The sequence below is a fragment of the Parasteatoda tepidariorum genome, chromosome 8, assembly GCF_043381705.1.
Source record: "Parasteatoda tepidariorum isolate YZ-2023 chromosome 8, CAS_Ptep_4.0, whole genome shotgun sequence".
Taxonomy (NCBI): Eukaryota; Metazoa; Arthropoda; class Arachnida; order Araneae; family Theridiidae; genus Parasteatoda; species Parasteatoda tepidariorum.
The window spans coordinates 49377947-49395206 of record NC_092211.1 but is presented as its reverse complement, the minus strand read 5'-3'; the positions used below and the strand labels follow the sequence as shown (position 1 = coordinate 49395206).

The 17260-nt window shown below is 27.4% G+C and overlaps 1 protein-coding gene across 2 annotated transcripts in view; it reads left to right on the top strand.

The window, feature by feature from the left end:
- LOC107455130 (neurexin 1-like) overlaps positions 1–17260 on the top strand; it is a 272802-nt gene that overhangs the window by 186216 nt on the left and 69326 nt on the right. For both annotated transcript variants that reach the window (XM_071183981.1, XM_043044530.2), the window contains one exon: positions 3067–3219. In XM_071183981.1, the coding sequence (XP_071040082.1) occupies positions 3067–3219 (153 nt within the window). The remainder of the gene's footprint in view (positions 1–3066; positions 3220–17260) is intronic.

The following is a 17260-nucleotide window of genomic DNA, read 5'->3' as shown; positions in this document are numbered from 1 at the left end:
GGATATATAATGACCACCTTTATTATATAATATACATTTATTACATATTGTATATATTTATTACATGGGTATTATATATTTATTATATGTATTATATATTTATTATGTGTATTGTATATTTATTATACATAACATATTTAATAGATATTAAATAATTTTAAACCTTTGAAAAGAAACTGTTAGTATTAAAAAATACAAATACTTGTTAAAATAAGAAAAATTCAAAAACTGTTTCAAATTCTTGCCTCAATAATAGTTGTAAACTGAGATCAAACATTATTGAAGTAGGAGAGTGCAAAAGAAGTTATAAAATCATCAAAAACGAGATATGGTGTGATTAACAAGATTGGAATGCTTTTACATTTTGTAAGAAGCCATTTTTTAGCACCATTATCTTACAAACGGGTTTTTGTTTACTTTGTTATAGAAAATTTATTTCTCACTCAAAATCTTATCAGCTTACAGTTGATTTGATGTCGGAACAAATGAGAGAAAGAGAGAGAGTAGAGCTGCCAGATATAAATCTTAACCTTTACATTAAATGCTTTAAAATTTAAAAAAATAACTAATTCAAAATAGAGGTAAAATACATTTGTTATTTGAACTGCTATAATTATATAAACCTCGCTAACGAGTTAAATTACTTTTCATTTATTTATATTTTAATTGAAATGTGGCGTAACTACCACTACAAGAATTAAATATCAAATCACTAGTATATAAGACATGTTAACTCGATTCTATCTTGAGGTACCTTTTGAAAGATGAAGGTTGACATAGTCTAAGATTAAATTTCCCTATAAATGGTGACCCGGACGTGATTTGGACACACAATCTATGTTCCAAAGATTAATATTTTAAGTACTCTTGATTATTTTACAAATCCAGGTAGTCAATCATTTCCTTACGATTTATATATTTAAAAAAAATTGTTAATTAAAATTATAATAGTTATAAATTTTATAAGCATAGCATTCATGATGGAAAATATAAACTTCTAAAAAATGATAAATGAGAAGGAACCACGGAGATTGGTGAGCAGAGCTTCCTAGTAAAATAAAAAATATTTTTTGGAGAGCCAAAAAATATGACAATAACAACCTGCTTAACTTAGAATAAACTTTTAAAGTCTTAAAGAAGAGACGAAAATAAGAAATAAAATTTAATGCATTATTTTAAAATAACTTAAATGAAAAAATCAGGAGCTGTCAAATAATATTAAGCAGCCATTTTGTTTTTATAAACATTACTCGCATTCTTTAAACACTCAATAAAATTTTATTTCCCCTCATTTATCACTTCATTTTACTGTGTCTCTTCAACTAAATTAATAATAAATATCTTCAAGCCTTTCTCCATTTGCTTTTAACAGCCATAAGGAAAATATCTCTCAACTGAGCCCTTCTTTCTTAGATTATTGTTTAAATAGCTGAATTGATTCTGGTCTTGAGTCAATTTTTCATCCATTCTTTATTAAGAAAAACAATTTTTTTTTAATTTAGCCAATCCTCTTCCTTCCACTTAAAGAGAAATTAGTATTTTATTATTAAAAATGATAAATGGGGAAGGATATGTATTTATGAATTATGAACTACTTAATTGTAATTATTCCATTTTTTCCTAATAATAAAAGGTTTCCGAAAAAAAATTTAAAATTCCTCAAAACTAATATATTTTTTCCTTTATACTCTAAAAATGTATTACGAATTGGTTTTATTATATAAATAAAAAAATTCGAATTAAACAATAGACTCAATAATAAATTTAACCGATAAAATTTTCTAAATTAAAATAGAATACTTGGTTGCAAAGATGATAGATGTTGTTTATTTTAAAATAAATTTATCTTTAAAACTAATCACTTAAAATTATAACTAAGATAAAGTAGATTAAAATTATTTAATTCAAACGCAATATTTGTTTAATATATATATACATAAATTATTTCAGGCCGGATTTATTTAGTTTATTGCTGCCTACACAACTTAGACATATACAGTTTCCTGCTTAATAATCTAAAATAGAATTAATAATTTTACGCCTTTCTTATTCTTTTAAAAGGAGAACTTTTTTGCTGATATTATGAAAAAACTTATATTATTAAAACCAGTTTTAATCAATTTGCTTTTTGTGACTGTTTAAAGTTTGAAAAAATATAATTTTGCGTAAAAAAATTATATCCATTTACAATTATCAAAAAATTACCTAATTTTTTTACACTAATATTTCACAATTAAATAATTCTTCATTTATTATAATATCGATTGGAATCTGCAATTAAGTGTTTTAATTCATTAAATCTCGAAAAATAGGGCATTATTTGAAATCCATTTTTTTATGTTATTTCAGTATAAATTTCTCCGTTTATTATTCTTAAATATTCAACAAGAAACACCAAAACGTTAACAGGATTCTATATTTTACCAATTAAACATTTATTTATAACTAGATAAGAGTGACTTACTTCATAAATATTTAATTCAACTTGAGAACTATTGCTTTTGATTTGATGCTACTTTTTTGTGCTTGAGTTTAAAAAAATCATATTTCTTTGTTAAATATTCTTAAATATTCACCAAGAATTGCCAAAAAGTATACAGGATGCTATTTTTTACCGATTAAACATTTATTTATTATTGTATCAGAGTAACTTCAGAAGTATTTCATTGAACTTGAAAATTACTGTTTTTGCTTTGTTTTGTTTTGGATTTGATGCTACCTTTTTGTGCCTGCTTAAGTTAAATAATTATTTCTTTATTTAATATTCTTAAATATTCACATTGAAAAATCGAAGAAAAAAGACTGCGACTATATTCTTTATTTTTTTTCATATTAAGCATTTAGTTATTTATTATTATATCTAGAGACTTTTTAATAAAGTATGATATTACTTTATGTCATTTGATTTTTATTTGATATTGCATTTTTGAGCTTTCTTGAACTAAATTGAATTATATTGTCCATTTTATTATTCCAGTAAATTCTCCTAGAAATAAGAAAAGGGGGATTGACTATTTTTTATATATTTTTCTTGATTATATATTTATTTATTTACTGTTACATCAGGTGGAATTTGTAGCAGATAGCCTGCGATTGGAATTGATTGAGCTTGGAAGAACAGGCAACAAATTAATACAGCAGCAAGGGAATGTACAGTACTTGTGCCAAGAAGTAGAAGCTGCTGATCCGATTACATTCACTAACAAGGAATCTTTTCTGGTAAGTCGATTATATATGTTTTTTTTCATATTATGTAACAAAATCCCTAAAAATCAAAACAGAAATTCTTTAAGGTGTGGATAATGAAATTAGAATGCTGGATCATAATTTTATTAAAAAAGGCTGTAGTCTCACCAATGTGACACTTAAAACTGGCTTACTTATGAAACTAAATTAAAATTATCAAAGAAATGTTTGTAGTTTTTAATAATATTTTAAGGGTTACCAAAATGCAGAATAAAAGTTATTGAATGATCTAGACTGATTATTATTCTCTGTGATTATTTAGAATCAAATTCGGCGTATTCATGTAGATTTCAACAAAAACTAAAATTGTTTAAATGATAAGCTTTTAAATTAATAAAAATAACAATTAATTAGCAATTATTAGGTAATAAACTGAAGTAACTATTAAACTTAAAAAGTTGATTGGGGTATTTTTTTACGGTATTTTAGTTTTGTATCTTTTTATTTCAAATGGCTGAAAATTTTAACTAATTATATTATCAAAAAATTATAACGTATTCGATATAAAATAATTTTAACAAAATGAAGGAAACCTACGTTTAAATAAATTTCTTAAGAAGTAATATACTTCATACATGAATAATAAAGTAGTTCTTTATAAATAATATTTTGCTAGTTCTTTATAAATAAAATATCCTAAAATGTTACACTTTATTACACGAGGTTCTAAGCATATCTAAATTTTAATAATAGTAGGGTTATTGACTTAACTAGGTTTTATATATTTATTAGAAGGAATTTTTAAGTTATTTATAGAATAGAACTTCTACTTCTGTCGGGAATCACTTCAATTTTAACCATATATTAATCAAAACATTTCAAATATAATTATTGATTAAAGCAATATTAAATTAAAATGGGCGAACAATCTTATCTTGATCAAATATGTCTTGATTTTGTTAGATAATTATGCTAATTTTACAAATTTTTGCTTTCTGTGGAGAAAGTTCTAGGTGACTTCGTTCAAAATACGATGCTGTGCGGTATTTTTGGGTGCAATAAGCCTTTTAGTCTACCCATAATTTTATTCATAAAGATGCTGCGGGCCGTAGAAGCTCAGGAGATAGAGCGCTCGTCGACTCTGACCTGGGTTTGAATTCCAGCCATGGCTGGTCGATGCGAATGCCGCAACCGGATCGCTCCGACCCAAGTGCTGACAAAAAGATCCTCAAAGGCAGACGGATCATGGATTAAGGTCCCCTTGAAGTCAGGCTAACCAAGGGAGATTTTCGTGATTTTGCTCTCCATGTAATGTAAATGCGCGTAAGTTTCATCAAAAAGCCCTCCATAAAGGCAACTTTCTCCCAATACTTGATCCCGGAGTTCCTTGTCTTCTGGATTGGGTTCAAAATTACAAGGCTACGGAGTTAATTATTGGTAGTTCTGCTCTCTCAATAACTATGAAATAATGGAAATGGCTCAATGAAGGAACCAGCCTAATGACAGCTATTTTTTTCAATATAATTAACTGGAGGATTAATATAGAAACTCGGATATAATAAGATAAAAAATAAGAGATAAAAAATATCAATAAATAAAAATAAGATAAAAAAATTATAAAAATAAATAAATAAATAATTAAAACTAAATAATAAAAATAAATAAATAAATAATTAAAAATAAATCATTAAATGAATAATAAAAAAAAAATTTATATATAAGTGATAAATAAAGTAATAGATATGATAAAAATTATTAAAAAAATAATTAATAAAAATATATAATTAAATAAATAATAAAAATAAATAATTAAATAAGTAATTAAGTAAATACTAAAAATAAATAGCAAAATGAATAATAAAAATAAATAATAAAATAAATAATTAAATAAATATTAAAAATACAAAATGATAGATAAGTGATAAATAAAATAATTAATAAAATGATGGATAAAAAGATGGATGAAAAATATAATATGTAGGGAACTGAACTTTATTTAGAACTGAACTTCTTCAAAAAATAATTTGTATCCGATGATAGGATGTATTGCTATTTTTTAATTGGTGATTTTCGTCTTAATTTTATTTTTAATGATTTTCAATCACTTTTAATTTGATTCAGTTGACACTTAAATAAACGAACTGCTTTTAATTTGAACCAACTAGTTTTGCAAAGAAACGCTTGTTGCTTTCCATTAAATATGAAGTTTTTCGAATAAATTAAAAATGTCTTATTTTTGTGAAGATTGTGGAAACTCTGCATCGTTTCAAAATCTACTTTATATATATTTCTGTTCAGCTATATTTTTTAAACATAAGATTCATAATTAAATTTAACAGGATAGAAAACAAATTGCAAATTATTGCAACCTGCAAAATTGCAAATTATTTATATCTATAGGTTTCAGTTTAAAAAATAGGAAAATTGATAATTTTTCTCAAAAAAAAAAATTTGATAATTTAAAAATTTTTAAGTGTTAAACCACTATTGAGGTTGTTGCAATCATTTTTACAATTTTCTACAAAATAGAACTTTTCACCACATTTGTTAAAATAACATTTAAATCCAAAAACCGAAAATCGTGCTTAGAATTTTTCCTCCTACAAACTGTTCCTACTTTGAATTCCAGTTTGATGTTTTGTCTTACATTCTATGAAAGTAAAGAAACAGTCATTTAGTTTACATAAACAGATATTCAGAAAGTTGCAAGCCATTAAAGTGTACATCAGATTCAAAATCGGTTGCCACTGTTTCCTATTTCGAGATCAATATCATTTCATGAAAGATTTGGCATGAATACAAAAATACCTTCAACTCGTAGAAACAAGAAGGTGTGAAAGTAACGAATTAGCGTGAAAGGAATTTGAAAGCAGAAAGAATAAACACAATCTCAAAAATCAAATGCGTTTTATACGAGAGAAAAAAAAATCAGTATTTTGCATGAAAAGCGACAACAAGCAACATAAAACAAAATATATCTTTTCTTAAAAACATATTTCTATGATCACACTATATCTTAAGATGCATTTTTGTTTATTTGAAAACAATTTTTCCTTTAAATACACTGTAAAAAATTCCGGATCAAATTACAGTAAAATAACCACAACTCAGGGTGTCAGTATTTTTTACCGTAAAATTAAGTTTTACCGGAATATGTTATAGAACAAAAAATCTGTTGTAGTATCGTGATTTTTACAGTAATGAGTACCATAACATCACTGAATCAGTCTATCGAATTAGCTTGAACGGAATTCGTAAGCCGAAAGAATCAACTCTATCCTAACAATCAAATGTGAGACAAAAAAGAACTGTATTTTGTTTGAAAAAGGACAACAAACAACATTTAAAAAAAATCTATCTTTTCTTAGGTTAAATCCGGATCAAATTACGGTCAAAGGTACCGGATTCAAAGTGCTGGTAATTTTTAACATAAAATTCCTTTTATCCAGAACATGTTACGGAAAAAAAATTTGATGTACCGTAATTTTTACAGTAATAATTACCCCGATATCACTGAATCATTCAACCGAATTAACGTAAAAAGAATTTGTAAGCAGGAATGAACACATTGTTAACAATCAAATACGTTTTTTACGAGACATAACATAACAACATAAAACAAAATATATATTTTCTTAAAAACATATTGTTGCCATCACAACAAGTCTTAAAAAGGATTTTTGGGTATTGAAAAACAATTTTAACCCTCAAACTACCTTTTCAAAAATTTCTAATCGAAATACGGTAAAAACAACCGGCACTCAGGGTGGTGGTATTTTTTACAGTGAAATTTATTTTTACCTGATGCAAAAAATCTGATAAATCGTAATTTTTTCTGCATAAATTGCCGTAAAATCAATGAATCACTTTAACTAAGCAAATATTACTGCAAAATTACGGTATAATATTCTAGAGTAAAAAGGGATTTTGCTCCCGATAATGCTCCCAATTATTAACTTTATACCGTAATTTAATGCGGAATTTTTTAGTAGACCGTATTTAAAATGTATTCTGCAGTTTATATGATGATCGTACGAAATATTCTACAATAGATTTAAACATTGCAATTTTTAAGCAAAAAGTGCATATCATTCAGTAAGCAGAATAATATACACCTTGAATATATTTTATAACTATTCTAATTAATCTAATTAATTTTGCTGCCTTAAAAAATAGAACTTTTTTTCTTCATTTAAAAGTTAGCTATGAAACAGAGCATACAAAAAATCTACACAGTACTCTTTTCTTTAATTTTTTGAAGTGAAACTGAATGCATGAAAAGTTTGAAGCTGTATTGTGATACGCTACGTTCTTTTCAGGGTTGAGATTTTTATATAAAATTGCTAAAATATATTACTTTTTAGTATTAGAGAGATTTCCGAAGCTTTTATGAATAGAATAGCAGCGCAATGCACCTAAATATTTTATTATCTACCTTTAAATCAGGTTAAAGAAGAGATCTTAAAAAAAAACTTCTCCTGAACAATTTGAAAATGCAGCTTATTATTATATTGCCTCAGATTCCAGATATATAAACGCCGAGCCTTGACATTCAATTGTTAAAAACGTACAGTTTACTTATTCATTCATGGGTAGCACCTTCTTTATTATTATGATCGTATAAATAAAGAGACAGATAAAGATAGATTATATAGAAAGACACTGTTTGTGGTAAGATTTGAATTTATTAAATTTACCTTATAACACTCAATGCTGAAAATGAGGCTAATCATAGAATTATCAAATCTTCAATCACTGTTTAAAGCAAATATAAACCTACTGTATAATTATACAGTGCAATGCGTTGAATTCTGATTTATAATTGTGGTTAATTTGTAACTCGACATTAATCTGGTTAGAGTTTAATCTTTATATAATATCCGAGATCAGGGGGTCAATCCAAGTCTAAACTATAATCATATTATAGTTTAGACTTGCTGTATTTTAAGTACTGTATGCTGTAAACGACGCCTTTAAAATTTACGGTAAAAAGAATTTACTTTCAAGGTTTTACCTATGAATCAATATTTATAGTAAGTTTAATTTTATAACCATCATGGAACAAATTTTAATTTACGGCCACAAATGTTCAACACCTTAGCCTTTTAAATTTGAACCTAACCCAGAAGACAAGGGAACTCCTGGATCAAGTATTAGAACAAATTTGAACTCGGGGTGGACTTTTTGAAGAAACTAACACTTATTTGCGTTACATGGAGAAGAAACCCACAAAAACCTCCCACGGTTAGAGTGACGGCTGTAACCGGTGCGATCTGGGTGCGGAATTCATTTCGACCAGCCATCACTGAGATTCGAACCCGATTCACCTTACTGGAAGGCGAACGCTCTATATCCTAAGCCACCACGGCTCTTACGTGTAAGTTTATCTTTAAAATAGAAATAATAAAAATTGCGAGGTTAAAACCAAGTGCGGTTCGCAATTTCCCAATCCAGTGGCCTTTAATGAACAGCTCTTTTGTTTGGCATATTTTTAAATAACAAAAAACTTGAAAATGAATCTTCTTTTAGTTCAGGTAACAAAATTTAGAAGAAATAAAAATTTGCAGTATAATTGCAATCAACTGCAGCAAAGAGGAAAATCTCATAAAACGATATCGAGTCATTAAAGATCGTTGGATCGTTAATTAACGTGCAGGTAAACCAGGGAATCCTAATTAAGTGAACATTGTAACTCCTATACCATTCTGTCGTGCCTCGAAAATGATTTAAAAGACAATACCAGAACTTAAAATCTGGCCATGCACTGGGAAAAAAGTAAGGTTAAAACTATCAGGATACAGCAAAGTTTACCGTATTTCTGACTCTATGAGTGCACCGAGAAGCTCCGTAATTTTTACCAAAGCGTTGGCAGTGAATTTGGTAAAATTAACAACAACAAAAATGGTTTACTTTGTGTGTAATTAAATTCGGTAAAAATTTGCTGAATTTAGAAAAAAAATATTATTTTCTTATGATACCTTAGAGCATGACATAAAACCATTGATGCGGTTAAATTTATCTGACAGTTTCGTATTTTTTACTAAATGTGTGGTAATAAGAACTATAAGTTTGAGAACCAGAATTCTGGTAAATCATTACCATATGAACGAAAAATTCATTAAAATAATGGCTTAACTACTGTATATTTTGGTTTTATTACTAGAATAACGGTTTTGTTTTTAAAGAAATGTTATTACCGTATAGCCCGGTGATTTTGACAGAATTATTTTTATTCTCTGAATGTTGTTATATTGATGAAAAAAATTTACAATGCCTTACTATGGACACACTTTTCTCGTTTAACCTACTTGAAATTGCTCGTTTAATTTGAAATGTGCTGTTTTATAATAATATTTACCTCAATATTCTCATGTAATATCAAGTTAAATTATATTTGATTACATACTTGTTAAACCATCTTACATATGATTACATGCTTTAAAACCACATTAAATTTTCAGAAATGTTACCTCAAAATATTGTTCTCTATTTCGATATCATAATTCAACCGATTTTTTCTGTTAGTAATTGTAAAACCGCTAATAATGCAATAAATGTTTAAAGCGCTTGTTTTACCATCATTACATACTATGTTAAAAGTATTATTATATTATTTTTCGCTTCTTTAAATAACTTATATGATATGGAATAGCTTTTAATATTTAATTCAGCAAAACATTCTTATATTAATTAAATATTTCAATTATTTTCCCAAATCCCCTTAGTACATACACTAATGCCTGCTCTCTGGCACCAAAACAATTATTTTATGCATGTCGAAGTCATAATTCTCGTCGAGGCTTTTAATTCCCCACTTGATTTAATTTTCAATTACAGTTTTAATTTAAATTGATCGCTTAGATTTTTAGTTTTATATTTAAATACATACAATATTATTTACAAGTGACATTTGGATTAATAGAATTTTAACAAAAATAGATCTCAATGTTTTAATTGAAGCGAACAGAAATAAAAAAATGTCTCGTTGTACGTGTTGTTGAGTTGATTTGAATTATTTTTCAAGCAAGAACTTAACTAAAAAAAATTTTATAATAAATTTAACTTAACTCAGTATTCTAAAAAAACTGAAATACTTAACTAAGTCATTTTTAACCTTAACCCGTGTCTGCAGTTTTAATATCTAAACACATTTTTACTTTGTTTGCACATTGTTATAATTTTTTATATATTGTTTGACTCTGTTTACTTAAACTTAAATATACAGTAAGCATCAAAAATGTAATTTACTCAAATTAAAATGTAGCTTACTGTTGCGTTTTATTAAGCCTAGAAATATAATTTTTCTCCTAATGAAATAAAGATTAAACAGGCATCTTGGGAAATGAATATAGTTTAAGTTCAAATTTTCAGAAATATTGCTATTTAGTAATTAAATAAATTAAACTATGTTGCACATTTCATCTTAAAACAAATTGCTTTAAACAAAGAACTTATAATTTAGCTTCTAATAACTCTGTTAAGGATAAATGCAGTTCGAGTTTTCGAAATATTAATTTTACGACCAGTTTAGATTAAATGTATAGAGTAAATATGTTAAAGTATTAATTGTTGTAAATGGAATTATCGAATTAATGGATGTTTTACCTAACTGAATGTACTTAGTTTAAGGTGACCAGACGGTCTCAAATCTTAAAAACAGTTCTCGAATTTTATTGATTATCCTCAAAAACTTTCACTCTCACTGTTAGAATTTTTTCATTCTAAAATTATAGTAGAATAACAGCCAGCAGTCTGTCCATCCGATTAACCACAAAATATACTGTAGAGAATACTTCTTACCTTTACGGTTTTGAAACTGTTTACTTCTAGTAGGGTTATAAGACCATGAATACAAGACTATACGGTTTTTTAAACCATTTACAGCTAGCATGGCTTCACAACCGGAAAAAAGACATTTAACTGGACCTAGGAGCTGGGCTTTTTGTCAGGGAATGGGCATTGGAGAGTACAGGACAAAAATTGGACAGAGCAGGTCACTGAAAATTCTTCACGTATTGAAGGGAATAGGGGGAATCTTGTTATACCAAAGATGGGATTCGAACCCCCGTTCCGTCAGTCATAAGACTGACATATTAGCTTTCACGGCTATAACATGTACGCAGTTTTAGGGAACTAAGTTGCTTCATTAAAGGGGCTCAGTTGATGCCATAAAATTCTAGTTTTTTTTTTTTTTTACCGTATTAGGTGAAAGCCGTTAACAAATGTTTTTTCTCGTATTTAAGAGATTGATTACTATTTACAACTTGTATGGTTATAAAACCATGATTATAAAAATATTCGGTTTTTTAACCATTTACAACAAACATGGTTTCAAAACTATAAAAGAGAAATTTAAGTGAACAAATCTTCATGTGCTAAAGGGAATGAAGGAAATATTATGGTGTCAACGGTGGGACTCGAACCTCTATTCCGTCGGTCCTGAGACTGATAAATTAGTCCTCTTGGCTATAATGTGTAACCGGGTGCAAGGAAGGAAGTGGTTTCATAATGTGGACCTAGTTGGTATGATAATATTCTGATATTTTACCGTATTAGGTGAACGTATCTCACAGTAAACAGTTTGAATACCCTTTTATTTATGATTATTTGACAGTTTTGTTTGAATATGGTAAAAAAACAATTAAATAAATTGTTAATTAACCATTTTTTCCAAGAAATTTCAATTAGTGTATTTAAACCATTCATTTGGTAATTTTACTGTCCCTTATGATAACTATTTACGAAAATTTCTGGTTTGGTTTTCAAAATTATAGTTCTTATAACCACACGTTTAGTAAAAAGACAAAATTGAAAGAAAAATTGTAACAAATAAATAGTTTTTAGAGCATGTTAAGTTATCACGATAAAATTACCATTCATTTTACCATTTATTTGGTAGTTTCAACTCTTTGATGTCTATTCCTTTTACCAAATAGCATAGTAATAATCTGTTTACACTTCTGTGTTTTATGTAAAATTGTATATTTTTTTAAATGGTTAATAAGAGCTAAAAGACAGTTAATTTTTTTTCTTCTTTTCCTGATACATTTCCTCACTACAACAAGAAAAATGATATAAGTGGGTTCCTTTGAAAAAAAATTTTAAACTTTTTTCAATTTGAAAAATACGCAGCTCAAATTTGAGAAAGACATCAGGAATATATATCCTGTGTTACAATGGTATTAGACTCCACTGCATCCTTGCTCTTCAGAGCTGTTAGAGGAACAGCAATACTGCATATTTACATGCTGTCGAAAATTTTGATTTTCCTTTTTTATGTTTGAAAGAGAACCAACTAAACATTACTGCATAGAATCAAATTTTTCACCAGCAAGCCTTGCTATGTCAGCTGCCAAAACATATAACATCATACGGCTTAGATACATGAAGTTGGCTGTGAAAAAATACAATTAAAATCTCTGTTGAAAAAAAATCGAATCACTTTCCAAGCAACCCAATTATATAAAAGTACTTTACCAATTATACAAAAGAATGATGATTTACTGAAATTTTCATTTTCAAATGATGCTAAAATATTCCTCATATAAGTTTATCAACAGCTAGTACTAGAATGTTAAGTGTGGCTGGGTGGCGCAGTTGGTTTTTCGTCGGCCTTCTGAGCCCAAGTCTGCGGATTAGATCCCCGGCCCAGACACCGGATTTTCGGATTGCAGAAAATCCTCAGCGTCCATGTCGTATGATTATGCGTTATGTAAAAGATCCCTGGAGTGCCTTATTGGCTCTTGGCATTTCCGGCAAAATTAAATTCCTAGTGCACTTTAGCATCCAAATAGAGTCTCGGTGCTGCCATCTAGTGTGGCAGAAACTAGACGTCCAAATTAACATGACCAACGGTATCTCACCCATTGTGGTGGTCCTGAAAGAGTGGATACCACTGCTGGAGAACGCACTAGGACTGCTCATTGGCAAGACCGATTGTGCAGCTTATTGGAGAGAAAAAAGGAAAAAAAAAAGAATGTTAAGTAAGCGGTGAAAAAGATTTTCTATACTTTTATTTGATAGGTTTATTCAACAATGGATAAGTTAAACAAAACTACCCAGAATATTTGTATCTACACTCGTTTCTATTATTTTCGCTTTCTCTTATTTAATAATATCCTCTTGTTATAAACCAGAGTAGAAATTACTGTAATCTAACTTAAATATCATTATTAAAAAGTGTATTACAACTTTATAGGCTTTTAATTATCTATTATTTTCCTTTCCTGCAAAACAAAATCATCACTCGGTCTTCGCGCTCATTATAAACAAAAAATGGATGACAAAAAAATGAAGTAAACGATGTCTGAGACTAGAAAATATTTCGAGAGCTTCCTTTTATTCGTAGCTTATTTTGCTTCAATCAAAAACAAAATCTTTTGATTTTTTTTTGTTGGTAAACTTTGATTCTTTGATTTTTCTGCTTTTGCTTCACTTTCGCGTATCTAAACATACAAGCAGATTGTTTCTTTTCCTTTCTTTCTCAAAATATTGCAGACGATAAAAATGTGTTTTGATTCGTTATAACCTTAGATAGCTTCTATATTTTATCCCTTTCCGTTCCATCTGCTTGCAAAAAGAACCATTTTTATATTTTTCTTTTTACTTAAGAGAAAAGTGTATTAGATGAAATGAATTGGAAAAAATACTTTCTTTGCAACATATCTTATTAGGTGAAATGAGTCGGAAAAATTATTTTTTCGAAAAGACTTTTGCAGTTTTTTTTTAACTTAAAATTTATTGTGTCTTTTCGAATTGCTAAGAAATTTAATATTTTTTTATTAGGCAATTTAAATATTTTTTTATTAGGCAAGGATGTTATCAAAAGTAAAATTTCCTATTTCCATAGAAATACAAAAATCCGTTTATTTAATTTATTATTTCTATAATTAAAAAATTGATGCAAATATGATTTTATTTTTATATCTTATTTTATAACCGTCGTTAAGCAACTGACCCAATTCTGAGTTTACGACTACTACAGTTCAGATCCGTAGCCTTGTAATTTTGAACGCACTCCAGAAGACAAGAAAACTCCTGGATCAAATATTGACAGAAATTTGCCTTCGTGGAGGACTTTATGATAGAACTAACCCGCATTTGTGTTACATGGAGAGGAAAACCATGAAAACATCCCACTGAGGATTTTTTACGTTAGCACTCTGGTCGGTGCGAGCCAAGTGCAGCGGCTGCCTGCTATCACTAGGATTCAAATATGAGTCACCTCATTGGGAGACGAGTGTTCTATCCCGTGAGCCATCACGGTTCATGCGAATATTATAGAGATAAAAATGAATATTTGTAATTCTGAAAAGTCAGGGGACTTAACCTTGAATATAATTTGCGTACTACACACGGAAGTAAGTAGCCCAGTATATGTAATTTCCCTAGGGATATTTTTCATTTGATAGATACAAGCTCCATAGAATTTCTACCTCTACCTTAAAAGAAAATTTTAACAACAAACATCATTTTAGGGCCATTTTTTAATAACGCACCAAGCGAAAAAAGCATAGTCAAAATTACCAGAATATCGCAATATTTACTGTGTTTCGTGTTTTATGGGAACATCAAAAAGCTTGATAATTTTTACCGAAGCCTTTGGCAATGATTTTGATAAAATTAAGAATAAAATTTAGTTTTATACTATGTGATAAATTTATTAAATGTGGTAAAATTCGGTAATTTTATTGCGATTCTTTAGAGCATGGCTTAAAAATCTTTTATTCTTCACTTTTAATAAATGTGTGGTAACAAGAACTATAATTTTGAAAACCAGAATTTTGCAGTAAACCGTTACCATATGAATAGAAAAATTTCCAAAGGAATGGGTTAAGTACCGTACATTTTAGTTTTATCAATCAGAATTATGCTTTTTTTTAAAAAAATATCATTACCATAGAGTATGATAATTTTACTAGAACTTTTTTCTCCGTTCGTAAAGCAAAAGATTAAATAATTTTTCTCTTAATTTTCTCTTTAATTTTAATTATTAATTTTCTCTTTTCTCGGAATATAGTGCAAGAGAACCGTACTGGGTTCTCGCGTTATTAAACCCCCATTCAATCCAATAATATAAAAAATAAATAATTATGCCATAAATAATTAACCTCATTTATAAAGCAAAAATTTTCAAGCTTATAAAATGATACATTTTTATAACATCATCGCCTCTCTACATCTGAGCAACTTAAAGTTAGCTTCAAATTAATTCTTGGCCAAATTAAATAAAGTTATTACGCGTCAATTTTAATAAGCTTTACTGTATGTTTTTAAATTTAATTACAGAAGTAAACTATATGGTTAAATTGAACATTCTATTACTAAAACAAAGTTTATTTTTTAAAAAAAAAATTTATTTTTTATTAATAAATATTTTAAATATGCATACGTTTAAATATTAATACGTGCATATTTTAAAAATGTTTATTTTTTTTATTAATAAAGTATTTCCTTCATAAAAGTCAGCGAGCACATAAAAAAAGGCAAAATTTATTTTATTTAAAAATCTTAATTCTTGATCTTGGTCAAATTGTATTTTATTAACCATTACTCTTTGCTTTAATAGTTACAATATTTTATGCAGCAAAGTGATGCTATTCAATTTTTATTTTATTGAATACCATAATAATACAAATGAGTAAAATTAATCTCGTTTTATTGTTGCAAAGCATATATTATTATTTCCAATTTTTTCACAAGTAATATGAGAGTAATAAATTGGCTTCAAATTATATTTTTCGAGAAGTTATATTTTAAGTAATAAACTAAACAAAAAAATTTATACTGTTACTTGTAGAAGTTCATTTTTAAGGATTTGGCATTAGAGAAAAAATACTGTTGCTTTGAATAGTTTAAATATGCTGAAATCAAAATTCTTATTTATATTCAAAGCAAAAGTTTCTTATAATTTAAATAACAAATTGAATGCCAAACATTTTATTTTATCAGAGATATTTAAATTGCTTTAGTCTAATATCATGTAAATTAATTTTATCTTGAAAACCTTAATTTTCATCATTGTTTTTTTTTTCGTGCATTTTCAAAAATTGAAATAGTAATTTTTTCCAAATTCAAAATTGCAATTAACTTTCATTTTTTTAATAAAAAATATTTTTGCTTTCTAATTGAGAAATATAACAAAATTAACTTAAATTTGCATTTTGCGATACAACTTTTTCCATAATTTTAAAATTTATTTAAAAATGTTTTGGATGGTCAAATATTTCATTCATTTATGTTAATGATTGTATTTCCTTAGGGATTATTATGAGAATTAAAATTGCATTGGAGCTAAAGTTACGTATAAAGTCTAAAGTTTAAACTTACCATCTATTTGAAAGTATAAGATTAAACACTTAATATTCTATCCACAAGGTAAATGGAAAATATGAAAATAATATGATTAACTCGTATTTCATTCGTAAAAGAAATTGGTTTTTAATTCATTGTTTTATGTTTTTTTTAACTTTTTGCAAATTTTGAGCTTAATAAAGTTTATTATCTAACATACTTTAAACTAAACTGGTTATAGCTTTGAGAATATCTTTCTAGCATAAAAAAGTTTTCAGTTTAGCTGATTTAATTAAATGGGAACTGTTTCTGAAAAATATATCAAATAAAAAGTGTTGGTGTAATGAATAATGAAAATGATTACGAGCATATTTAATTAAAGATGTCTTATAGAGTGCGTAAAATACCTTCATATGAAATTTAATTAAGCAAATAGCAGTTAATATTATGTAAGTTCTAAACGGAGAAAAAAAATCTAGGAAAATTGCCGTAGTGCATGGTAATCACATTTCTGTTAAAAAGAACATAATTTAGGTTAACCAAAATATATGGTGTTTTAAACATTTATTTGGTAATTTTTCTGTTCATGTGGTAAAGTTTTACCGGAAATTCTGCTTTTTAAAATTACAACACAAATCGTATTATCAGGGGTCTGTCCAGACATTCTGTGAAAGGTCCGTTTTTCGTGAAATGGTGAAAAAATTACTCAACATTCTTTCAACCAGGGTCCGCTTTTATGAATTTGTGCAAATAGGGTCCGTTACAAAAACAAAAGTAAAAT